At 42.9% G+C, this 25,055-nt stretch overlaps 1 protein-coding gene and 1 non-coding gene across 2 annotated transcripts; both read right to left on the bottom strand.

Moving 5' to 3' along the window:
• Positions 1 to 3,222: 3,222 nt before the first annotated feature.
• On the bottom strand, positions 3,223 to 3,296 carry TRNAW-CCA. The gene has a single exon. It is a non-coding gene; the product is annotated as a tRNA-Trp (tRNA).
• A 4,107-nt stretch (positions 3,297 to 7,403) lies between these two features.
• On the bottom strand, positions 7,404 to 10,973 carry LOC112169645 (cytochrome c oxidase subunit 3). The gene is given in 4 exon segments (XM_024306712.2): positions 7,404 to 8,501; positions 8,805 to 8,864; positions 8,866 to 8,886; positions 9,120 to 10,973. Coding segments are annotated over 4 exon segments (1,335 nt in total). The 5' UTR covers positions 9,591 to 10,973; the 3' UTR covers positions 7,404 to 7,718.
• Between the last annotated feature and the right edge of the window lie 14,082 nt (positions 10,974 to 25,055).

Below are 25,055 nucleotides of genomic sequence, written 5' to 3'. Positions count from 1 at the left end.
ATGAGCCCAAAGCAAGCAACAAAGGATGACCGGGCGACTCTTCTAAAGCTTTGGCTTGCTTCTTAAGCCAATAAGTCCTGTGCCTGGTAGGTGAAATCCGGCTGCCCCTTACCTGTCCATTCAAGCCTTTCAATATCTCGTCTGGCCCTGTCTTCTGTCGTACTCTCCTCTATCGAGAATTGCTTTCTCGCAACTGTCCTGTGGAAAACGGATGACACTCTTCTGGTAGCCGTTGTTTGCTTCATGGGTTTCAGTATCCTTTGCTTGGTTAATTTCTTCCCGCTCTACTGACCTTAACTACTATACTAACTAATAAGGCAAGCTAAGGTTATGGAAGAACATTGTATTATTTGACGGTTGACCTGGAAGATTAAAGACCCATTTGCGTGCGCATCGAGTGATGATAAAGCTTGTCATCCCTCTAATGGTTGCCTCTAAGCACTTCGATTCTCTTTCCGTACTGCTGAGTAAGTAACTCTCTTCCCTAGTAGCTCATCCCGCTCATCTGCTAAAGCCAATTATAAGGAAGCTAAGCAAAACCCCTTAAGAGCTAAAAGGAGAGTTAGCATAGACTTAGGCAAGAAGTCAAGAAGCTTTGGCAAGCTACATCTCAAAGAAAGAAGTATAAGTCCCGGGGACTAGCGGACGATAGATAACAACGGACGTTAATGCTCTACTTCTATCATCCGCTCTCTAAGGATAGGAACTTGTAGGGTTAACAACTCAGATAGGAATTCCAACTACAAACAAAATTCAGTACAGTGCAGACATCTCTCTGATAAAGAAGTTGCAGAGCGTTTCCCAGAATACGCTCCTATATACGCTGCAAAACTCGCTAGAGAAAGCCAAGACGTGACGGGTCGATGCTGGTAAATCTAGTACTCCTTCAGAGGCCATGCTCATGATGACAGAAATCATGAAAGAGCAAGGAGGTCGTGAGTAAAGGCGCAAATTGACCAAAGCTATTGAGAACTCAACTAAGGCTATTCAGGGATTCGAAAGAAGGAGGAAGATCATAACAAAGACGTACTTATGCGCCTTGAGAGGTTAAACGGGGACTCCCAACGGGGTTCAAAGGAATCTGAATTTGTTGTTGAACAACAAATCCCAAAGGAGTCTGAAAACGTGCCCTGATGAAGAATTACGGATGGAGTCACCTCCTAAGGAGTCTGCAAGCCTCTTCAAAAGGGGATGGAACGCGTATTGGTTTTGTAGCAGCTAAGAGTACAGGCAAACTACCAGTTGGTGAAGCTACCATCCCTTCTAAAGAACAGATAGGTCTCACCTACGGACCGCTACTTCGTAGCCTTATGTGGCACCAACATTTAAGGAAACTCCTAAGAAGAATGGAGGGGTCAAGATCAATGAACCAGGGTCCAATTCTTCTGCTAAGAAGGACAAACAAGCAGTCAAGCCTCCTGTTGTTACTACTACTACTACGCCTAAGAGGTTCGACAACCTAAAGGAAATAGGGCTCAAAGAGTCAATGGACCTGCTCCTATGACTAGGGGTAGTAAGGCTGATTCAAGCTGCTGGTCAAGGTAATATTGCAAGGGAGCTATACCAACCTCCTCATCCATATGAAGTGGATCAATTAGAGTTCCCAAGACCAGAGCATAGGGTCTTTCCCTATGACTTATCCAAAGCTGCAGAAATTTTTGATGAACTTCTCGCTGCGAAGCCAGCTCAATCCCCAGTTATACAAAGACTTGCCTAAGCTGAAGGGGAAGAAGTTTTGCAAATTGCACAAAATGGACAGGCATCACACAAAAGATTGTGTTCAGCTCACTTCTCCAAACATGGTTTGATCAAGGCAAAATTGCAGGACAAAGCGAAGACAAGCCTCTGAAGATTGACACTGAACCATTCGCTGAGGTCAACATGGTGGTGGAAGTCAACTGGCCAAGAAAAAAACAATCAAAGAAAAAAGAAAGTGGATTTTACGCTCGTCTAGTTCTGAACCAAGAAGGCCAAAGGCATCCATCATAAAGGGTGTTGTGTTATGCAGCAAATACAAAGTAGAATGTGATCCGGAAGTCCGGGGGGCAAATTGATGAACAGCTCAAGAAGCAAACCTGCAGCATGCGCTTTGGAACACAACCTCCAGTTCAAGTTCCAATCACTGATATGGATGTAGACAGGGCAGTGTCTTCTCCACCAGAAAATTACCAACCTGACCCTTAGCCCAAGTATTGTATTTGGTTATTTACTAAAATCCCCCTTTGGCGGAGAAGAGTGGATCGTTAGTGTGGACGATTTGGAAGATATAATCGGAGGGCATGTATGGTTAGGTTCCATTTGTATACTTGGTGGAATCTGGCATATCTTAACCAAACCTTTTGCATGGGCTCGCCGTGCACTTGTATGGTCTGGAGAGGCTTACCTATCTTATAGTTTAGCCGCTTTATATGTTTTTGGTTTTATTGCTTGTTGCTTTGTTTGGTTCAATAATACCGCCTATCCTAGTGAGTTTTACGGGCCCACTGGACCCGAAGCTTCTCAAGCTCAAGCGTTTACTTTTTTGGTTAGAGACCAACGTCTTGGGGCTAACGTAGGATCTGCTCAAGGACCTACCGGTTTAGGTAAATATCTAATGCGTTCTCCGACTGGGGAAGTTCTTTTTGGAGGAGAAACGCATAGTTTCTGGGATCTGCGTGCTCCCTGGTTAGAACCTCTAAGGGGTCCTAATGGTTTGGACTTGAGTAGGCTGAAAAAAGACATACAGCCTTGGCAAGAGCGGCGTTCTGCGGAATATATGACCCATGCTCCTTTAGGTTCTTTAAATTCCGTGGGTGGCGTAGCTACCGAGATCAATGCAGTCAATTATGTCTCTCCTAGAAGTTGGTTAGCTACTTCTCATTTTGTTCTAGGATTCTTCCTATTCGTGGGGCATTTATGGCATGCGGGAAGGGCTCGTGCAGCTGCTGCCGGATTTGAAAAAGGAATTGATCGTGATTTTGAACCTGTTCTTTCCATGACTCCTCTTAACTGAGATAGAGATCCAATGCTTGAAGTAGGAATCAAATTGATTCCAGCAAACCTAATATGTACGGTGGATCAGGTCCTATTTTTAAAGTCTTCTTTTTTCCTTTCTTTTCAACCTCTTCTAATCTATTTTTTTTTTTACCTCCAGTGGATTAAAGAAAGGAGGAGGTAAAATTCTGGTTGCTGTTCAAGTTAGTGAAGTTATTTCATTGTAATTAAACCTAACAAGAACGGAATCACGCTCTGTAGGATTTGAACCTACGACATCGGGTTTTGGAGACCCACGTTCTACCGAACTGAACTAAGAGCGCTTTCTTATCACAGTAGATACGACTGTAAAGAAAAGTCTTTTTTTTTTTACCAAATTTGAATCGATTTCAATGTAGAGAATCCCCGCCCTGTTTTCCACATCGTTATTTCCTCCATCGATATAAAATTTATCTTGCCATTTCTTATTTTTGCTCTTTAGTGATTTATATACTCGTCATCATCCCGCCGCTCCTACCAACGCTTACTTACTTATGAGCAAAAAGGGTTTCAAATGAAATAATAAGCCCGCGCGATAGAAATAGTTGCATGCGAAAGAGATCCCAATTCCGTGTATCCGGTTAAGCAAGCCCTGCCGCCAGCTTCCACCCAGACCAGACAAAAAACGTGAGCGTCTAGCGGCTCTACTAAATAATAAATATAAGGCGCGTTAGCGCTTTCGTTTTCAATTCAATAAAGGGGAAGAAGCGAAGCCCTATTACGTTTGTTTTTTTTTCAGGCCCCTTTACTTGATATTAGTAAAGCGCTCGCGCCCCTATAGAGCAAGGCTCTTCTGCTATCAATGAAACCGAAAGAAACACAAAAACCCAGTGCGTTTTGTATAGATTGAGACTTGTAGCTCGATTCTTTACTCATTCCATACTGGGAAGAATTGCAGGAAATCGTTCGATAACACTTCTTCCTATTTCTCAATGATATCCGATGATCACCCGCGAAACTCTTTCATTTCATAGAAGTTTTTTATTATTCTTAAAAATAAAATAGCATTTCCTATTGATTTGTCCCCCGGACTGGACCTATTCTGATTCTTAATTATCCGTCGCTACGCTGTTCCCAAGGACTAGCAAAATCGAAATAGCGAAATTCTTGGGTCATCTCAATGGGTTCAGAAACCACACGTTTCTCTGGATCATCATACCGTACTTCCACATATCCACTCAGAGGAAGATCTTTTCGTAATGGATGACCCTCGAAACCATAATCTGTTGATATACGGCGTAGATCCGGATGATTGATGGAAGAAACACCAAACATATCCCAAACTTCTCGCTCCCACCAGCCGGCTGATGGAAATAGACTGACTACGGGAGATATTCGTGTTACTTCGTCTGCACTGGTTTGTACACGAATGCGTGAGTTATAGCGAGTACTCAGTAAATTATAGACCACTTCAAATCTTCGTTTTCGAGAAGGATAATCAACTCCGCAAATATCGATCAAAACTTGAACCCTTGTATAGGTATGCAATTTAAGAAAGCACAATAATTGAAATGGGTAGTCCGTATTGGTATCAGATCTATTCCCATGTTCCGATCTTTCCATTTTTTTGACCCATTTCTTAGGTAAAGTCTCCCAACTATATTTGAAAATGAATTGGTTATACATAATGATTAAGATTCACTTGTAGTTCCGCTTCTTGCTCTAAAAAAGAAAAAAGACTTGTAAGAAATCGCCGGTTGGGTTGGTCCAACCAAGAAAGACATGGGAATCTTTTGGCATCTCACAGGAAATGGAATTCTTTTCGATCTTGTAGCCACGGCACTGAACACCCATCCAATCTCGATTGAAAAAAGAACTAAAGTAAGCCAGTGAAATTATTCACTCCCTTTGTGAAAGTTAGAATCGCACTTTCACAAAGATCGATTCATTTATCTATGCATATTGTGTGTGAGCGAATGAGGTGTGACCGAATGAGCTTGTCGGATCCGCCGCTTCTCAGGGGACTGAGTCTATTTACGAAAAAAGAAGCGGAACGAACGATTCTTCCTTTGTTGAGATAGAGTCGACAGACTAAGCACCAACTGGATCGCCTACGGCACGCACAAAGACATTTGAAACTGGCCATTCACAAAATGAACTCCTCTTTCAAGAGAGAAGGGCGCCAATAAGACAAATTGAATCAAGAAATGAACTTTTCCAGGAGAAGGAGAAAGATAATAAAGCGGGTTGGGCGGGAACAAGAAGTGGGGAGTTTCATGTTTGGGCGTTCCAACAATTTCACATGTTCCTAAAATCGGCATTCATTCTATTAAGTTACTCTCAGTTCCGAAATCTGCCATTGTTCCACTTCCGGCTGATAAAAAAAATGAAGGGGCACTTCTTCCTACTAAAGAAGCAGAGGCCATAGAGACATAGGTGGTTTAAGAACCAATCCGGAGCGCTCGGAACCAAAAGCATCAGTATCAGTCCCCCAGTTGCAGTTTATTCTATTGATCTAGAGCCAGCTAGAGTTCAGATGGAGGCAGCAGAAGCAGTGGTTGAAGACCCGATTAATCAGTGGAAGCAGCAGCCCACCAGAAAAAGGGGCAGAGCAAGCAAAGGCACCACCATCTCTACAGCATTCGTTTCAACAGAAAAGGCCGAGTCAGAGGCGGGTAGAGCAGAAGCCGGGAAGGCAGAAGCTTCACCCATTTTAGTCGACCCAGAAAAAAGTAGCAAAGGGAGGCAGCATCCAGTGGATCAGCGTCAAAGGCGGATTGAATCAGATCCAATTGACCCAGTGGGCGGATACAGCTGCATCTAAGCTAATGTAAGTTGTTGATTCAGCTCAGTAGTTGACCCAGCCAGAGCACCTATTGAACCAGTCCTAGAAAGCATCCCTGTTGTTTCGAGGAGGCGTTCCTGTTTATGTTACGAGAAATGGCTATGTTTTGATAGAATGCTTTGATAGAATGCATTGCCTGTTGTTCTTAGCATCCCTCTCTCACGAAAGATGTGCTCTAGTCTTTTTGGTTTTTTAGAAAGGTTTTACCTCCCGACCCGTATACTATGCAAAGGCAAAGAGATATTATATATAGATATATATATCGTGGAGGGGATCATAATCAGGCGCCAACGGCGGCTCGATAGGCGTCCATGCATAGCTCAGCGCCTAAGAAAAGTTGCAGTACTTGACCGAGTTGACTCATCAGTCGTAGTTCTACCAATTTCTATTTGTGATTCAGTTGAAGAACCACCAGTTTTTTTCACTACTTGCAATCCGAGTAGCAGATCCAAATGCTTAGCTACCAGTAGCATCCGATACAAAGATCCATCCTTTGCATTCCCCTCCTTTAGAAAGAGTAGTTGCCCCGCCCCTTTTTGCATGGTTTCAGGGCGCTTTGAGAAATAGAATATCTTATGTTCTCCTAATATCGACAGGCAAGTTGCCCATTTCTGTGTGCTCTAGGCTTGACAAGCGAAACAGAAAAACTTTTTCTGGTAAAAATAAGAGGAAGATCCATCTTGCTAATTAGGATTTGGTGTGTAGACCAAAAGGTATGGGCGCCGGAGTTTCCTCTCGTTGAGATTTTGGCAATCTCGTGCGGGTTGAAGCAAGCATTAGATATGGGCCTTTCTTCTCTGATGCTGGAGTCAGACGCTCAGGCGGTTGTCTTTGCATTGAATGAAGAGGAGAGAAGCGCGCAAACAGTGTCGGACGTTACTTAGGCAATGCCGACCGGCACTTCAACCACTGAAATAGCAGCAATTTCTTTTTTAAATTCTCAATGTTGCCGAAATCTCTCAATAAAGCAGCTAGGCCGTTTTCCTATCTCTAAAGGGGCTTACCCATAAAGGAGGCTTTCCCCTGACACAAGTAGTCTCCGCGGCTATACTATATCAAATAGCCTATAGCGCTACTGTACTTGTTTTTTTTTGTCTGGTTCTTTGCTAGCCAGACACCTGTCAACCAACCATCCTGCAACTATAAGTTCTTTCGCAAGCCAAGCCAATATCCCTTGATCCGCCCGAGGAGAATCCGAGTGAAAGCAGCAACCAGCGTGATAGTCGCGTGTGTCAGCAAACAACTCTAAGCTGAACTGATTACAGATAGGTAGTGCATTCTCTGAGGTGAGTGAAGTGCCCTACTTCTATCTTACGGGTAGTGGTAGTGTAGCTGGGCTATTGATTCTGGTGAAGGAGCCCTATCAATCAAGTAAAGGCCGGGCGAGGGGTGATAGAATAGCAAGCAGGGTAACTTACGCAAGCAAAGGAAAAGACCCTTCCGGCGACGCAGCAGCCAACCACCTATTCTAGTAACGTACTGGCATTCAAGCAAGCGCAAGCATGAGGCAGCGCCGCAAGGAACCCGGAGTGAAGTACTAACCCCAAGAAGATAACGTTCCTTCCGCAACGCAAGGCCGATATGTTTCGTAGCAGCCAAGGATGAGTTCGATCCATTAGGTTCTTCGATTTGTTCGGAAAAGAAACGAGAGACAAGAAAAGATCTTTGATTACGATTAAAAGGAACAATCTGAAAGAGCAAAAGATAAATTCGTAGGTCATTTTTTGGTGAACATGATCTGCCATAATCCCTTCGATCCCTGAAGTTATGTGGCAGAATACAGATAAATTTGGTAGGGCAGTGGGAAAGACTTTTTTGTATAAGCAAATATAAAGGAGTATTAAAGACGCAGTCATTCTTTTCCAAAGCCCGATTCTCTTTGTGATCCAGCTTTCATTCCTCAATTCACTGTTTCGTTCCTTCATATACCTCCCCACCAATAGATAGAGACAAATGGGAATAACCGAACCACGTCTACAAAATGCCAGTACCATGCAGCTGCTTCAAAGCCAACGTGATGCTCCTTGGTCAGATGACCAAGATATTGGCGAATACCACATATGATCAAGAAAAGAGTACCTATAATCACATGAAAACCATGAAAGCCAGTTGCTAAGAAAAAGGTAGAACCATAAATACTATCCGAAATAGTGAAGGGTGCTTGATAATATTCCATTCCTTGAAAGCCTGTGAATACGAGAGCCAGTGAAACGGTAGCTACTAAAGCGTAAACTGCTCGTTTTTCCTTCCCCGCGAGTATAGCATGATGAGCCCAAGTTACGGCAGCTCCGGATGAAAGGAGAATAGGGGTATTAAGAAAAGGGATTTCCCGAGGATCTAAAACCCCAATCCCTTTTGGGGGCCAAATACCTCCGATCTCTACCGTAGGTGCCAAAGAAGAATGAGAAGAAGCCCGAAAAAAAGCAAAAAGGAACATAACCTCCGATACGATGAACGGAATAAAACCATATCGAAGTCCTAATTGTACAGCTTTGGTATGATGTCCTTCCAACGTGGATTCACGTAGAACATCGCGCCACCATACGAACATGGTATATAGGATAAATATGAGGCCCAAACTGAGAAGTGTTGCACCCCCTTGAAATGGGTGCATGTACATCACACCTCCTACGGTGGTTGCCAAAGCTCCAAGTGAACCCGAAATAGGCCATGGACTTGGATCTACCAAATGATAAGAATGCCTCTGAGATTCAATCATAAACCACTTTGCCTCGGTTGTATATAAACCCCCCCCCTTCACCCCCACCCCCTAAAGTGGTAAGGGCTTCTTATTATTTTTTTCTATCTGACAGGACAAACAAATAGGAAGGGATGGTTCTTTCATTGCATTGATAGAAGTCTAACTATAAAAAGATCTCTCTATTACTTTGAGAAGAGAATCGTTGGTTTGACCGACGAACTACGTGGGAAAATGGACCCTCTTTCTTTGATTTTCAGCAAGCATTTTTGGAAAGTCACAATTCTATTCAGTTCAGTTTCGGAAAACTTGCTGGTCGCGGATTAGTGCGTTCTGCGCCGCCGGCGGCCTAAAATCAAAGGCGCAGGCAGGTTGATCTCTCGGGTTGAGGCTGCATTCATTTTGACACGTGGGAAGGGCTTACTCTCCTAGTGGCTCGGCTCGGTCTCGCTCCCTTCCCGCACTATTCCTCCCCACTAAAAAGAGCGATTGAGAATCTCGATAACCTTTCTGAACGTCTGGGGCGATTTGAAATGAAAAGGGGTATACCCTTCTTGTAGCGCCTTCCATTCCACTATTCTGATCGAGAAAGAATCTCTTCCGGTCATAATGAGATTAAAAAACGATGCTTCCTTGGCCGTGTGGAACATGGATTAGCATTATGTCATTCCTACAAGCGATCACCCATCCAGGATTGGAAGAAGTGCTATATGAGGACTTCGAGATCAAATCGAATATGTTTCTTTCCATTCCTCGTGAGCCACTTATTTCTCCGAAACAAGAGATCAAAGTTATTTTCCTCCCTTTTCCCAATAAGTCGACGGCGTTACACCATTTTGCCACTTCGAATAAACTAGAGTACATATAGGATACACCGGTACTAAAACCTTTTCTCAAAATCTCTTCCAAACTGTTGGGGTCGTTGCTCCGGGTGTTGTTCCCCCGCTGTGAAACCAGTCGGTTCCGTAGTTTTAGAATTCTGCTGATCCCAAGGAATCCATCTCCATCATTGCATATGGGAATATAGAAAGTAAAGAGGAAAAGGCATGACCAGAAGAATTGTGTGAAATAAGTGAATTTATCCAGTTGAGGCATTCTTGATTGACAAACAATAATTCCCTCCAGAAAAGCAAGTTCCTCTTACCTTCCCGTACGAGTAGTGAAGAACTATAGAGAGGTGTAGTTGGGTGTTGCCCAACGGAAAGCATGGGAAAGAAGTACCACAGAAACATTAGCCCAGTTTGAAAAGTCCAAAGAGCGCCGCGCGGCTTCTATTTTAGTTATTTATGTATGCTATTTTTCTTTTTAGATTTATATACGACATTTCAATCCACGAAATATGCGATGCAATTTTCTAGCGGGTGGAGCAATTCTTAGGCAAGAAGTGGCTTCTCGCTTTGCTCGGAAACTTTTCTTTTTTAAAATACGCAATTTAAATAATTCATTCGAAAATGAGGAGAATGATCTTTCCTTTCTTTTGGTACGAAATCTCCGGCTAGTCCCCGAAAATGCTTGTTCCTTTGTCGTTTCGTAGATGCCACGGCAGAAGCATTTACGATCGAAAGCGAAAGCAGCTCGGCACTTGATCAAATAGCTCCGGGAGGTGTACTTTCTCAATCCTCCCTAAAGGAGAGAACTCCGATTCCTCGGTCCCATCAGAATATCCCTATTGGTAAGTAGAGTAGATTCTAAGCCATGCGAATATAGTTTTGATAAAAGAAAAAGAATAGGGCGGTTCCGCGGTCATGTACTCCCGACGGTATACACATTCTCAGATGTTATGGCCAAATCCTGAACCAGATGAACTCTCCTACGAAAACACATATTTCTTCGCCCCAAACCATAAAAAGCATTCCCCGGAAGCGCCGAGTGGCCATAGAACAGCTTTCCTTGTCCCTGTGAATGAGTTACATGAGCATCTCTTCCGGGCTGAAGTGGTTGGCAATATCAGGCTAAGTCTCCGACTCGGTTCAACCTATATGATATAGAAGATCCTAAAATCTGTATGTTTCTAGAGATCCGAAAAAAGCGCTAGGAAATATTCTACTAAATGCACACGCAGGGCCAGGTCCTAGTCCTAGATCAGATTATGCCGGCTGCTCTTCAGTGGATGTTACTAATTCTCCCTCAACAGGAACTAATCGATCAACAGCGGATGCAAACTCAAAGATTTCAGACATGAAGGGGAATAAGCAGCGCTCTTGGCTGCCATAGTTGTTGTACGAGGTTGAATCAGAAGAGGACACATCAAATAGGCTCTGGGACTGATGACGTTCCGGCACGAGGTGGGATTATTGAGCCTTCCTTGTTGGAAGCTCTCTCTGTCACAATAAAGGCAGCTACTGCTAGGCTCTTAGATGGGCTTGTTCACGAATCTCCTGCGTCGAGAAGAAGCTGTTTTCGCACCTGAATGAGAATACGCTGCTTGGATCTTTGCACGACTAGGCTCTTGGCCTTCTGCCTGTACTTTTGATTAGCCGGGATTTCGCGTCGACTCTATGCCTTCCCGGCTTGCTTTCTTGGACCCAAAGACTTCTCCTTCGATGATTACTGCTTTAGACTGAGGCCGCCAGCCCCGAGGCATACATGCTCTCCCGGAAATTAGTGATCTCGGCACGGTCCATGGCTTTCTCAAATGCTCATGGCTAGCTCTGTTACCCGGCGGAGAATCTGAACAAAGGCAGCGAGTCAGCCCGACGATAACTAGACTAAAACACATGTCAGATGAAAAAACTTACCAAGAGCTCGTGTCAACTGTTGATCAACCAACAGCTCCCATCCGGTAAGTAGGCGGAGATCCAGCAAGTTGCGATTCTGCCAACAGCCACAGATTCTTGCCACGCGGCACTCTTCTTCACGCGTCAGGTTATACCGCAAGCTCGCTACAAAAAAAAAATGGAACAATCATTACAACAGGGAATTAGTGTACAAAAAAAAAAAACCAGCGGTGAGTAGCAGAGCCCAGCGACAACCTCGGATAGGTTGGAATTCCGACTTGATCCTAAATGTCGATTCCCCTCATTTGACCCCGCTTGGTACTCCCAGCCAGCAGTGGCAACACAAAAGGTCCCCCGCCACGGTGACATGGAGTCCTTCAAGTTCTCGAGTAGCTTGGGCGCCCCCTGGCGGCGACTCAGGTTCACTTGCCCGCTGCATCCTTGGCGCCTCAAGTATATTAATTCGTAGAAGTGTAGCACCTCCACCGCGGTTGGACCTTCACAGTCGGACAACCGCCACAGCGAGTTGAGCGCCACCAGCAACCGCCACATGTTCGGTTCGGGAAAAATTGCCCAAAAGCGAGGCCAAATTCACAAACCAAAATCTGAAGATTTGGCAGCAGCGGGAATGTCACTCCCTGGTAGAAGATTTCCTCATGCACGACGACATGCCCTGCTGGCAGGAACGACGATCTCTCATCCTTCAACGGCGGTCGCAACTTCACTACACCTGGCAGGCGAAACACCCACTTCATACCGTCGACGGCAGCCACCGTCATCGGTCCTTCTGTTGAGTTAACCGTCGTGCCGTTGCCAAGAACCCAAGCTAACTCAACCTCGTCCCCGCCCGCCTCTGCCACCCCACCAGCGGAGCCACTAACGGAGCTATTGCTCGCCAGCCTCTCCTCCAACCTTTTGAGAGCAACTACATCTTCCCTTCCTCTAGAACTCTCAGGACGACCAGCACGACCCATGGCAACTTCCCAGATTATGGTCTGTAGCGGCACGATATCTAGCGGTTCAGACAGTGAGGTTCCTGCAGGGGTAGACGGACGCAACGAGTCAATAAACACACTATCCGCCACGTTGGGCGACATGTCAAACCCGGAATCCTCACTGCTCGAGATCTCTACGATGCTAGCCATCCCAAACCCTAAAACCCAAACCAATTAGTTCATACAGGATCTAAGCTATCCCTATGTCAGTCGCATCCAAGAACATCAAGAACAATTGCCCAGAAAATACCAAAACAAGAACATAACGTATTCATACAATCAACCCAGATTTGACAATCTAGCAAATCCCTAAACCCTATCTCGCTATCAAACACAAACCCATCCCCACAACTCACTAAGCACCCTCATAGCACGTCGGAGAAGAACAGAGCACCCTAAATCAAAAACCCAAAAAACTGACAGAAGCAAACACAGAAATCCAATGGAACAGGGATGAGATTCAAAATGCTAACCTCAAAGATGAAAGCTTTGGTAAGATCGAAGTCTCCTGTCTTCACTACAGATGACCGTACTTCAAAGGCAGATAACCTCACAGAATCGTAGCAATCTTCTGCTCAGAACGCAAAGCTCAGGTTGAAGACGACGATACTAGGTAAAAAGTACAAAGTGACAAACCTCCAGGTTTTCCCTCCCTTTTATGTCAACATCAAATTAATCTAGGCCATCCGCTGAAAAACGACATTGCACAACAACCGTACACGTGCCCCACAAGCGCACTTACTCTCCGGATTAACCGAAGCGACGACTTGGTTACAAAATCAATAATTACTCGCATTAATGACGAGGTGACGGGCGTGCTGAAGAGACATTATCGCACATGCTAATCCAATACATGTAGGCCACGTGTCGGGCACCATCACACGAAGCATCTGTCCAAGGTAACCATCGAAAAGGAAAATCGACAGTCATCGGAACACTCGGCGAGATAGTCTCAGCTAAGCGCAACTCCGCTAGCGGAACTTCTCTCTTTTCATCTTGCAAACGAGAAAGTCTCCGCTAAAGGCAACTCCGCTAGCAGAACTTCTCTCTTTTCATCTTGCAAGCAAGATAGTCTCTGCTAAGCGCAACTTCACTAGTGGAACTTCTCTCTTTTCATCTGGCAAGCGAGATAGTCTCTGCTAAGCGCAACTCTGCTAGCGGAACATCTCTCTTTTCATCTTGCAAGCAAGAGAGTCTCTGCTAAGCTCAACTCCGCTAGCGGAACTTCTCTCTTTTCATCTGGCAAGCGAGATAGTCTCCGCTAAGCGCAACTCCGCTAGCGGAACTTCTCTCTTTTCATCCTGCAAGCGAGATAGTCTTTGTTAAGCGTAACTCCACTAGCGGAACTTCTCTCTTTTCATCTGGCACACGAGACAGTTCCTGCTAAGCGCATCTCCGTTAGCGGAACTTCCCTATTTCCATCTTGCAAATGAGACAGTCTCCGCTAAGCGCAATTCTGCTAGCAGAACTTTTCTCTTTCCATTTTGCAAACGAGATAATCGTCGCTAAGCGCAACTTCGCTAGCGGAACTTCTCCCTCAGAACCTGGGAAGACCGTCACCACTGACCGCAACGCCATGCACCAGGCTGCCGCCAGGCAGGTCATCGCGACACTTCCGGCCACTTATCATCAGTAGAGGGAATTCCGCCAGCGGCGATTCTCGAGGCAACGCCTCACTTTAACAATGACCACAACGCGACGTTGCAGTCAAAACATGGTCCTCCGAGACAAGTAGGGGGACGCGTCAACAGTCTTCAATGGCCCTGATCAGGCATGTTAACCTCCGCCACTTGGGTATCAAAGATTGGGTTCGCTACCTAACACCCTCTGCTCCGTGCAGCTCCCCTTAGTAAACAATACACTGGCCAAACGGAGGTCTATCTTAGCCGGTGAGTGGGGGACTCCCTGGGGGGCCTAGCAGGGGCCCACCCGAAAGGGTACCAAGCGTTTGCTCAGTAAGTCCATGGTTGACAACACACTGACGCTAATTATGCTCTTGCAAGACTAGCGGAAGTAACGCTTCGAACCGCTATGCAACTCCCCAACCAAGATTACCCTCCTTGACTGGGGACTTGGGGACTTGTACTTACATGAGCATTTGCAAGTATAATTTGCTATAATAAGCCACACTCATGATACCGCCAGCGGTACCAACTACTGCCAACTGTGTGACCTACGGAAGCACAGCCAAACAGGCTACCGCTTGAGCCCTGGCTCCCCCCCAGATCGTCGTTGACGAGCCGCCACGCGCCGCGCCAAGTTAGCATCAGTAGCTTTAGAAGCTGGGGACTGAAGCACATCAGTCCCACATTGAAAACATGGAGAAGATCAGTTCCCTCCTCACCTATAAAAGGTCCTCTCATCTCTCCTCATTAATTACATAATTAATACTTACCTATTATTACTTTGACAACACAAATACATTGACTAACTTAGGCATCGGAGAAGTGAAGACCGCCCAGCGCGGTCTCCCTCTGACGCCCTCTATATTTTATTTGACAGGTAGCGGGAACTCTGAGTATCACATGTAGCAGTCCGCCCATCGGACCAGCGTTAACAAAGGTTTAGCTACCGCTGAACTTTAAGCATTAACAATTATATATCTCTTCATACGAAGCTGTGAGGACTATGAACACTACGTAGCTTTGGGAAGACTCCGTTTGCTTATTACAGTTATCCCCGTGGGACGAGCGGTTGCCCTTGTGGTAGTGCTAGTCCTTTTGCCGCTTGCTCTGGTAGTTGCCTTGTTGCCACTCTCTCTTTTTGTCAGTTGGTGGTATAGCAGAGGTTTTGTTAACAGTTTCTTGCTGGCTAGAAGAAGGCTGACTGGGTTTTGCTGGCGTTGGCGGAGGTGGTGGGGTTTCTCTGTATGTAATGAATTCTGCCTATGCGTGGAGGACGGCCTCGCCCATGATGTGGTCATATGCGACATTTGGATGATTGTAGTTGAGATAATAGAGAAATGATCCCTTTAGAAGTCCTTGCTTAAAGGCTGCCAATGCCATTGTTTTGTCAAGGTCGCGACACTTGGATGCCGCTGCTCTCCACCTAGTGACGAATGCCTTTAGTGTTTCCTCTGCGCCCTGCTTGAGGTTGAACAACTAGCTTGTGTTGTGATGTCTGGCAGCCAACATGATGAATCGTGACAAGAAAGCGTTTGATAGTGCATGGAATTAGTCTATAGATCCTGGCGGACATTTGAAGAACCAACTCATCTCCTCACTATCCAACGTTTCACTGAACAAGTGGCAGAGGGTGACGTCATCGCATCCCTTATTGTTGGTGACCTTCTTGAATGTGTCCATAAGGACGAAGGGTCAGTCAATCCACTGTATTGTGGCATCTTTGTTGTTTTTGCATGCGCTGGCCTGACGGCTTACAGTATCCTGGTGGTGAATGGCCTTGGCCTTGACGCAAAGAGAGGATTCTAACTTGGCGCTGGGACGTCTGCCTCTGCCCGGATTAGTCTTTGCTCCAATTGCTGCATCCTTTCCAAGATTAGGGCAGTTGCGTTGCCAGCAGGCCTTTCTTGGAGGTTCCGCTGTGCCAGCTCCCGCCTGGGGGCAGGTGGATTGCCTTTAGTTCTAGCTCTGGTTGCGGAGCGGTTGGTGCACGGTTGTGATTCCGCTTCTTGCTCTATCATCAATAGTGGCGAGGGTGGTAGACCCATTCCTAATAGCTCAGACAGGTTCAGCGGTACCTGCATCTGTATGATTGGTGCTGGTACCAATCTTCAAGCATTGGGTTGACTACATCTGGTACTCTAAGATTGCTCGCTCTGCGTTGGGTTAGCGTTTGCCTCTAGCGCCTTCTTTAGTTCGTCGAACCTTGACATTAGCGTGGCTAACTACTTTAAGGCCTCGGCCTTCTCCCTGAGTTCCTGCTCAATCTCACTGTTTACCTTGTGGAGATCCGCCAGTGCCAGCTCATACATAGCAGTGAGATCCTGGACAGGTAGGCGGCGGCTACCTCTTGTTTGAGCCTTCGCTGTGGTTTCAGTATGTGGGATCTGGGGAGTGGCCTACGGCTCCACGCTAGGGTTGATCGGAGTGTTGAATAGTGTGTGGTTAACGTTAGTCACTAGGTTGGTGGGTTGGGGATTGGCGGATTGGTCCGCTTGCTCTTCGGTGTTTCCCCCGCTATCGTTAGTCATTGTGATTGTTGTGGTGGGATGGCATTTTGCTCAAAGATTCCCACAGACGACGCCAATGTTAATGTTAATGTTTAAGATTGAGCGGTAGCCCAAGTCTTTGTTAACGCTGGTCCGATGGGCGGACTGCTACTTGCAATGTTCTCAGAGCTTCCGCTACCTGTCAAGTAAAATATAAAGAGGCGTCAGATAGAGACCGCGTTTGGCAATCTTCTCTTCTCTGATGCCTAAGTTAGTCAATGTATTTATGTTGACAGAATAACAGTAGTTAAGTAGTGAATGCATCATTAATGAGGAGAGAGGAGAGAACCTTTTACAGGTGGGGAAGAGGCTGATCTCTTCCATGCTTTTGATGTGGGACTGATATGCTTCAGTTCCCAGCTTCTGATGCCATCTTGATGTGGCGCGTCGGCGGTGATCTGGGGGTGGGCCGGGACTCAAGCGGTAGCCTGCTTAGCTGTGTTTCTGTAGGTCACTCCGCTGACAGGAGTTGGTACTGCTAGCAGTAGCATGAGCGTGGCTCATTAGAACTAATTATGCTTGGCAAATGCTCATGTAAGTACAGTTAATGTCTAAGATTGGCCGGTAACCAAATCTTGGTCAACGCTGGTTTGAGGGGCGAATCACTGCTTGTGATATTCTTGTTGCTTCTGCTATCTGTCAAATAAAATACAAATGGCGTCAAAGGGAGACCGCGATGGGTGGTCTTCTCTTCTCTAATGCCTAAGTTAGTCAATGTATTTATGTTGATAAAATAACAGTAAGTAAGTAGTAAATGCTAATTAATGAGGAGAAAGGAGTGGACCTTTTATAGGTGGGGAAGGGGCTGACCTCTTCCTTGTTTTCGATTTGGAACTGATATGCTTCAGTTCCCAGCTTCTGATGCTTCAGTGAGGCAATCTTGGAGCAGCATGTGGCGGCGCGTCAGTGGTGATCTGGGGGTGAGCCGGAGCTCAGGTGATATCCTGTTTGGCTATGTTTCCGTAGGTCACACTGTTAATGGTTATTGGTACCGCTAGCAGTATTATGAGCGTGGCTCATTATAGCTAATTATGTTTGGCAAATGCTCATGTAAGTACACTCTGTACTAAATGACATGTAGAACTAGTTTTATTTTTTCAGTTACATTCAGGGTTAAGTTTAGGGGGGTGAAATTTGCACACCCCTAATTGTAAATGCCACACCCTTTCATTTTTTTAATACTATTTCATCTCACTAGTTTTTACACTTCCTAAAATACCCTAAAGTCAGATTTTTTTTCTTTCCTTTTTGGGTCCTCTCTCTCTCTCTCTCTCTCTCTCTCTCCCCTCTCCCCCACTCCAAAACCAGTCTGTTCCACCAAGACCCAACCTTTCACCCTTGAATCTCACTCAAAGCTGCACCTTCCTTTTTCTCTTTCTCAATCTAAGACCAACCCATCTCCCAGATTCCTCAATTCTCCGAACCTATATCAACAATCACTGTTTTTCCAGATGGGTTCCGATATATTACCCATGAAACCTTCCCCGATTCCAACCCGCCGAACCCATCTGCAGCTCTGCTCTCTTTCAACATAGACTCGACCTTTTCAACTTCAAACCTACCATCATCTTCATCTCTCTATTACTCATCACCTGCATAGCTCTCTCTGCTGCTACAGCTTTCGGTTTCCTCTTCTTCTCGAACCCATCAAACACTACCACCACACCTACCTCCACCACCACTTCAATCGACTCAAAGGCTAGCCCTTTATCCAAGTTGAACCATCCGGTGGTGATCTTGGTCTCCTCAGATTGGTTTAGATTTGGTTACCAATTCAAGACCCCAACTCCAATCTCTAAAGCTGAGCTAGAAAGAGGAACCCAGCTTAGGCTCGTATATGGAGAAGAAAGAGAGAAGATAGTCGTGGTTTTTTTGGGGGGAGGGAGGGGGGGGGGGGGAGGGGGAGAGAGAGAGAGAGAGAGAGAGAGAGAGAGAGAGAGAGAGAGAGAGAGAGAGAGAGAGAGAGAGAGAGAGAGAGAGAGAGAGAACCCAAAAAGGGAAGGAAAAACAAAATCTGACTTTTGGGTATTTTAGGAAGTGTAAAAAGTTGTGAGATGAAACAGTATTAAAAAAATTAAAGGGTGTGCCATTTGCAATTAGTGGTGTGCAAATTTCACCCCCCTAAGTTTATGCTTGGTAGAGTTGAAAAACTCTTTATTAGAAATTATGAGTTATATTTGATACTAATGTATGATGAACGTCAATCAACATGCCGTTTAATAAACTGTGCACCTATTCAATGCCGGCGAAGAAAAGGGTGTGGGTACTTCCGCTGGATTTATTCCCCGAGGAGCAGGTTTCAGAGTTGGTTTTGAATCTCAAGTACAAGCCAGATCTAGGGGAAGAGGTAGAGGCTGGTAGAGAAACTTGAAGAATGCACGAAAGGTGTTTGTGAAAATGCCTCAGAAAAAAGCCCTGAAGGTGTTTGTAGATTATTTGGCACTCTATTTGTATCTTTCTTGTTTTTTTTTTTTTCCTTTGTCAAATGCTAGACACTGTGTGTATCTAAATCAAAATTTTGCTGCAGGCTGAAGTGTTGAAGTAATTATCACCCATTGGTCAGTTAGTAGTCTGTGCTGGAGATGGTGCAACCCATAGTTCAACAAATGGAACTCCATCTCATTTTTTGATATATCATTCCATTTATCCTAGTTGATATTAGTTGTGCAGTTCTGACTATTGTTTCAGTACATATGTAGGGCTCTTTTAAGACAAGGGATCATGATATATATTGGCGTACCTTTAGACATTGTGACTAGGGGTGTGGTCGAAGATTAAACTTATCTCTCTGCATACAATCTATCTACTTCCGTATCGTATACAGAGGTCATCTCTTTCTCCTTGAACTTGTAATTATATATTCCCTTGAATTTGTCTTGTTAGCAATTACGTAATAGATTATATATCCTCATTGGTTCTAACATATCTTCTTGTCCTAGCAGAAGTAGCTGGTAAGTTTGGTTATGATGAAAACGATGATATAACCATAGAAGACATGGCTTTGGAGGTAAGAAGTGCTAGATTGCAGACATTTTTGGAAATCAAATGAATGGTTTATTTATGTATTGAGTATTACCGTCCCTTAAGTTGAATAGTTTGTTCATTTACTCTATTTGTTTAGATTTTTAGCTAATATATTAAGCATTTTTGGGTTTGATTTACATTTGGTATTGATACTAATTGGAAACCTAGCATTTTCTATGAAACCAAACAGATTTCCAGTTTTTACTTTGTTAATGGTTTTGTTGATTAAAAACAATGGAAAACTTAGTGCATTAAAAGTACTAAACAGATTTTCTAATTTTTCTTGTTGTTTAGGTTCATGTCTGAAAGTTCATTGGTGAATGGTTACTGGCATGATTTCTGGTTGGGTTAACATATAATATGAAATAGTAGCCTGATCTTTTGGTGGGTGACTTTTGACAAGTAAATGACTTCTTGTTTTATCTATAGGGGATAATATCATCCTTATATGCAACAAAGAACAAACACAGGTTAGAGCAACTCCAACAGCTTCCCTATAATTTTTGTATTATAGAGAAGCAAAAGTCAAACCTTTAGCCTATTTTTCTTCTCCAACTCCAACAGATTCCCTAGTTTACAGTAATCTATAAAATCTCCATATTCTTCTTTAAAATTTTGGAGTTTGCTGTAAATATAGGGAATTTGGTTTTCTCTCTCCTCACTTTCCCTAAAATAGAGATAGTTATAGGGAATCTGTTGGAGCAAAAGAGGCTTATTTTTCCCTAAAGTAGAGAAAAATAAAAATATGGGGAATCTGTTGGAGTTGCAATTTGAAGCAGTTGAGATATAAATATTTAGAGTGGGAGTCAGAATATTGGAACCCGTTATCATTTTTCAAATGGCAGGTTATCTAAGCTAGTAGCCTTTTATGTATCAAGGATGGTATCTTGTTAGAATGTTTTTGTTGTGTCACGAACACTTACATGTTCATATATGACCACATTAATTGTTGATTTTTTGTTGCAGGTAATCACAGAAAGTTGTAAAGTAACTCAAATAAGTAGCTCAAACACAAGAAGGTAGTTTAAATAAGCCTATCTTTTAGCTAGTGTTGTAGATGCTTATCTCGTAGAGTGGATAAGAGAAATGTATGTAAAGTAGTGTAGGAAATGGATATAAAGCAGTTGTGTAGGTTTGTTTTTGCTTGCTATGGATATTTCTTTGCTTGTGTGCAAAATATATTTGATATACAATAAATATATAAATGAAGTTTTTTTTTTTTTAATAATATAAAAAGAGTTAATTATTGTTTACTCCCTATACTTACAGGGTTTTATCGTTTCAGTTCCTGCCATTCGAATTTCACTTAAAAAGTCTTTGAACTCCCAATTTCCTCTAAATTGGTCTCTGCCGTCAAGCTCCGTCTAAATTGTCTATTAAATTGCTGAAGTGGCATCTATTTTACGCCAAAAAGTCTATTTTACCGTCAATTGCTTTTTAAAAATTAAAAAAAAAAAAAATCTCTCTCTCTCTCTCTCTCTCTGTTTTTTTTTTCTTTCCCTTTTGACCTCTTCTTCTTCCATGGATCCCCAAAACCCAATGCCCCTGATAAGCCACTTCGCCTCCTCCATCGATTCTCCTGAGTTCACTCACCTAACCACCTCCCTGACTCGCTCCGCCATCATTGCCCTCGACGCAGAGTGGAAGCCCCTCCGCTCCCACCACCCCACTTACCCAACCGTCCCTCTTCTCCAACTCGCCTGCCAACTCGGCAGCAAACTCTCCGGCGACTCGGTGGTCGTCGTCTTCCTGCTCGACTGGACCCTCCTCCAGATCAATTCACACCTCTAATTCCTTCAATGGGTCCTTCTCCGACGATCGCAACCCGATCTTCGAAGCCCCAAAAGCCTAAGACTTTGAGAACATCATCGGCGGCTCGGCCAGGTTCTCAACCAATTTCAAAGCTTTCAACTTGGATTCCATGTACGGCGGTGGTGGGCCCACTGATTCCGCCTCCAAGGTCGCCGATTCCGGCCTTGTTTTCGACAAGCATGATATTGATCTTTGATAAAGTATTGTGAAGACTTCTTCAGAGAAGATAATTCTCTATACCCATATGTCTTAGGCGACAAACTCCCCAAACTGAATTGTGCCCTCAAGAAACAGTCTGAGAATCTCACGGCCAAAAAGCGCAAAGGCAGATCTCTTCGTTTTTGGTAAATATTCTTTTTGAGAGAAACTGGTTTGGCAACTTTTTGGCTCCTGTTGATCCTTGCTGTGTGGCCCCTTCTCTTGTGCTTTCATTCTTCTTATTTCTTCTACAATGTATTTAGCTAATTCATTATTTGTTGACTAGGAATGTCTCCCTAGATCGGTTCATGTTGGTCTTGGTTTGGCTGAGCCTCTTGTGGCCATATAATTAATATGTTGTATTTCCAGTTTTGGTTTTTAATAAAGATGGGCTCGGATTGTTATTCATGCGTTTCCCAGGTACCATATAATGTTAATAATAAATACTCTTCACAGCCATTAGGGTCTTCAGTGGGACTACCTGATCAAAAGACAAACGAAGGTTTTAGGGTTGATTGCCGGGGAGAAGAAGATGGAGAGAGAGCTGGGTTTGTTTTGGAAGAAGATGATGGAGATAAATAGAGGAGAGAGAGCTTGGAAAGAAGAAAAGGTAAAAAGAAAAAACAGAAAAAAAAAAAAAAAAAAAAAAAAAAGAGTGAATAAAATTAATTAAAAGAAAAAAGTAAGTGAGGGTATAATAGACTTTTTAGGGGGGAAACGACCACCACGTTAGGAAGATAACGGAGTCTTTGACGGATGCTTGATGGCAGGGATCAATTGGGAGGAAATTGGGAGTTTAGGGACTTTTTAGGTAAAATTCGAAAGTCAGGGACTGAAACGATGAAACCCTATAAGTATAGGGAGTAACCAGTATTTAATCCATATAAAAATGAAGTTTATTTACTAATAAAAATATAGAAATATGAAACATATATACAAATTGTGAATTGGATGGTTTTTTATTTTATTTTCTCAAACGTCATTTATGGCGTGCATGGTATGTGTGGCGTAAATACACTTCTTTTTTATGGCACACATTTGACTCATCAACGACGCACGTTGTAAATTATTTACGGCGTGCATGGTATGTGTGCCGTAAATGTACCTCTCTTTTACGGCACACTTTTGACTCATTGATGACGCATGTTGGGACTCATTTACGGCGCACAAAATGAGTGTTGTAAATAATAGTTGTCTTTTATAGCATGTCCATTTACAAACCTATTTTCTAGTAGTGGTGGTTCCAGTGTTCACCACATAAATCTTTCTAGATGGAATTGCAACTTATGGATTGAGCTTTATGTTGTGTTCTAACTTCCCGACATTATATATAAGCTGCAGATATGGGAGATCATGGAGAAACTTACACCTAATGAAAAAATGGTTCACAAGGCCTGTGCTATTTGCCTAACAAAAAAAATTGATAGTTAAGAATAATACCAAACAATTAAGGCAAAAAATTCTTTCATGTTCTTTCATGTCTAAATTGGTCATTCTACAAACTCAAAACACTTTTAGTTTCGAGTTTACCAAACATTTTGCCACTGATTTTAACACTCACAACACTTATCAAAGTTCAGTTTACCAAACACTGAGATGCTTTACTTTTCGGTCACTTATTCTCATAAATAAGCAAACACCAACTTTTGTTTACCACATACACCCTAGATTACCCATGTTCTCTTAAAAATGGTACTACCTTTGCAATTGACAAAGGAGATGAACAACTATTGCTCTAATAAGAATTGATAGAGATAAAAAAAAAAAAATAAATAAAGATTAGACAGAAAAGGAAAAAGAAAAGAATAACAAATTGTTGAAGACATAAATTTAATTGTTCAAGGGTGTTTTGGTAAAATTAAGAAGGTGTGCTTAGTTTTTCATGTATTCAAAAAAGTGAATCGGAAGTGTGCTAAATATGAGAAGTCTAAATATCAAATTTGGAGGTCCAACTAGAACCACTCTTTGTTTTTTCATTTGAGTTAACAAAGTTCAATAACAATTGAAAAAGAGTAGCGCTAGAGACACCAAAAAATTATACCAAAAATAAATATGAAATTAAGTGGCATCTGAGTTGGCGTCTTACATGTTAAGACATTCAATTTAATAATTTCCAACAAATTTCATTGATTTTATTTAGAAACTAATTAATCAGCAAAAAAAAAAAAACACGTGGTTCACCAAACAACCAAATTTGCTGTCACCCTTCCTCAAACAAAAAACAACCAAATTTGCAGAATCTAAAGGACAAAGAAATCTTGAGGAGAATAGCGCAAAGAAATTACATCAAATCTAGTAGACTGCATATATAGTAGTACATCTATTTCTATCTTCCTTTAACAATGTAAGAACATGAAACCCAATAGAGATAGATCCGGTTATCAATTGAAAATCATCATTGCTCCATGGCCATCACTGCATATCTCTATTTCTAGAATGAAAACTACCACCAGTAATAGTAATAGATCATCATTCAATTGTCGGTTAACTAATGAATTAAGTCATACACAACTTCGTATTCTATTTTTTATGTTTTGACTGATAGCCTTCTCCTACAATTGCATGTTAAAGTCTCCCTGATTGAAGGGTTTTGTTTAAGGTTCTTTCTTCCTTTTTCTGTTGTTTGTCATATATATTTTTTCTTATTAAACAACAAGAACTTTTAATTATAGCTCTTTTTATTTTAAAGAATAAAAATAAAATAAGAATATATGCTAAAAATAGTTTGATGATATGGCACCTGCCACATCATTTGGTAAAATTATTTGGGATCTCAAGCATTTTTGATTGAAAAAAGATGGAGTTCCATATATTAAATTTGGAGATCCAACCAAAACTACCCAAAAAAAAAATTCAAAAATATATTAATCAATGGGATTAAAATCTTCAACAATAATCAATGGACGTATAATGATTTTATTAATAACATTCCACCACAGAGAAGAAGAAAAAAACAAAAAAAAACCACACCACATCTTATCACATAAACTCACATTCTCCCTAAAAATTAGGTCTGGGTATGGGCCTAGCCCGATATGGATTTGACAGGGCCCGGGGCCAAGCCCGAATATCTCAGGCTGCGCTCAAATGTAGTTTTTCATTTTTATGGACCACTACGGCCCAGACTGTTATTAAATGAGTCGATCCTATGGGTTTTTCAGGCCCAACAACATCATTGAAATTTTTTTTTTCCCAGATCTTTGCATCTCAAGAACAAACAAGCTAATGCAGTGGTTACAAAAATGGTCGAAGAGAGTGGAAAACAAGAAATCGTTGTTGGGTTTATAATTGGGATTTCGAAATGGTCAAAGAGAGTGGAAAACTGGAAATTGGTGTTGGGTTTCGAGTTATTGAAGAAGGAGATTGTTGCTAGGTTTTGAAATCTAGAATCTGGAAATTAGGGATTGATCAAAATTTGGGTTTATTTCTACTTGTTCAAAATCTGGAAATCGCTATTCGTGAAGAGAATTGAGGGCTTTAAAGGGAATCTGGGTTCCTCCCAATCGTTTCTAGAGTTCGAGCTTCGAAGGGATATTTAGAATATGAAATCGGTTGTGCTTTGGAAGGGAAACTAGAAAAAGGAGAAAGTAGTGAGAAAGGGGTCAGACACTTGTGCTTGTATTGACGCTTAAGAGGCTATGAC

The sequence above is a fragment of the Rosa chinensis genome, chromosome 6, assembly GCF_002994745.2.
Source record: "Rosa chinensis cultivar Old Blush chromosome 6, RchiOBHm-V2, whole genome shotgun sequence".
Taxonomy (NCBI): domain Eukaryota; kingdom Viridiplantae; phylum Streptophyta; class Magnoliopsida; order Rosales; family Rosaceae; genus Rosa; species Rosa chinensis.
Note: the sequence above shows the minus strand (reverse complement) of the source record. Positions and strands in the feature narration are given on the sequence as shown.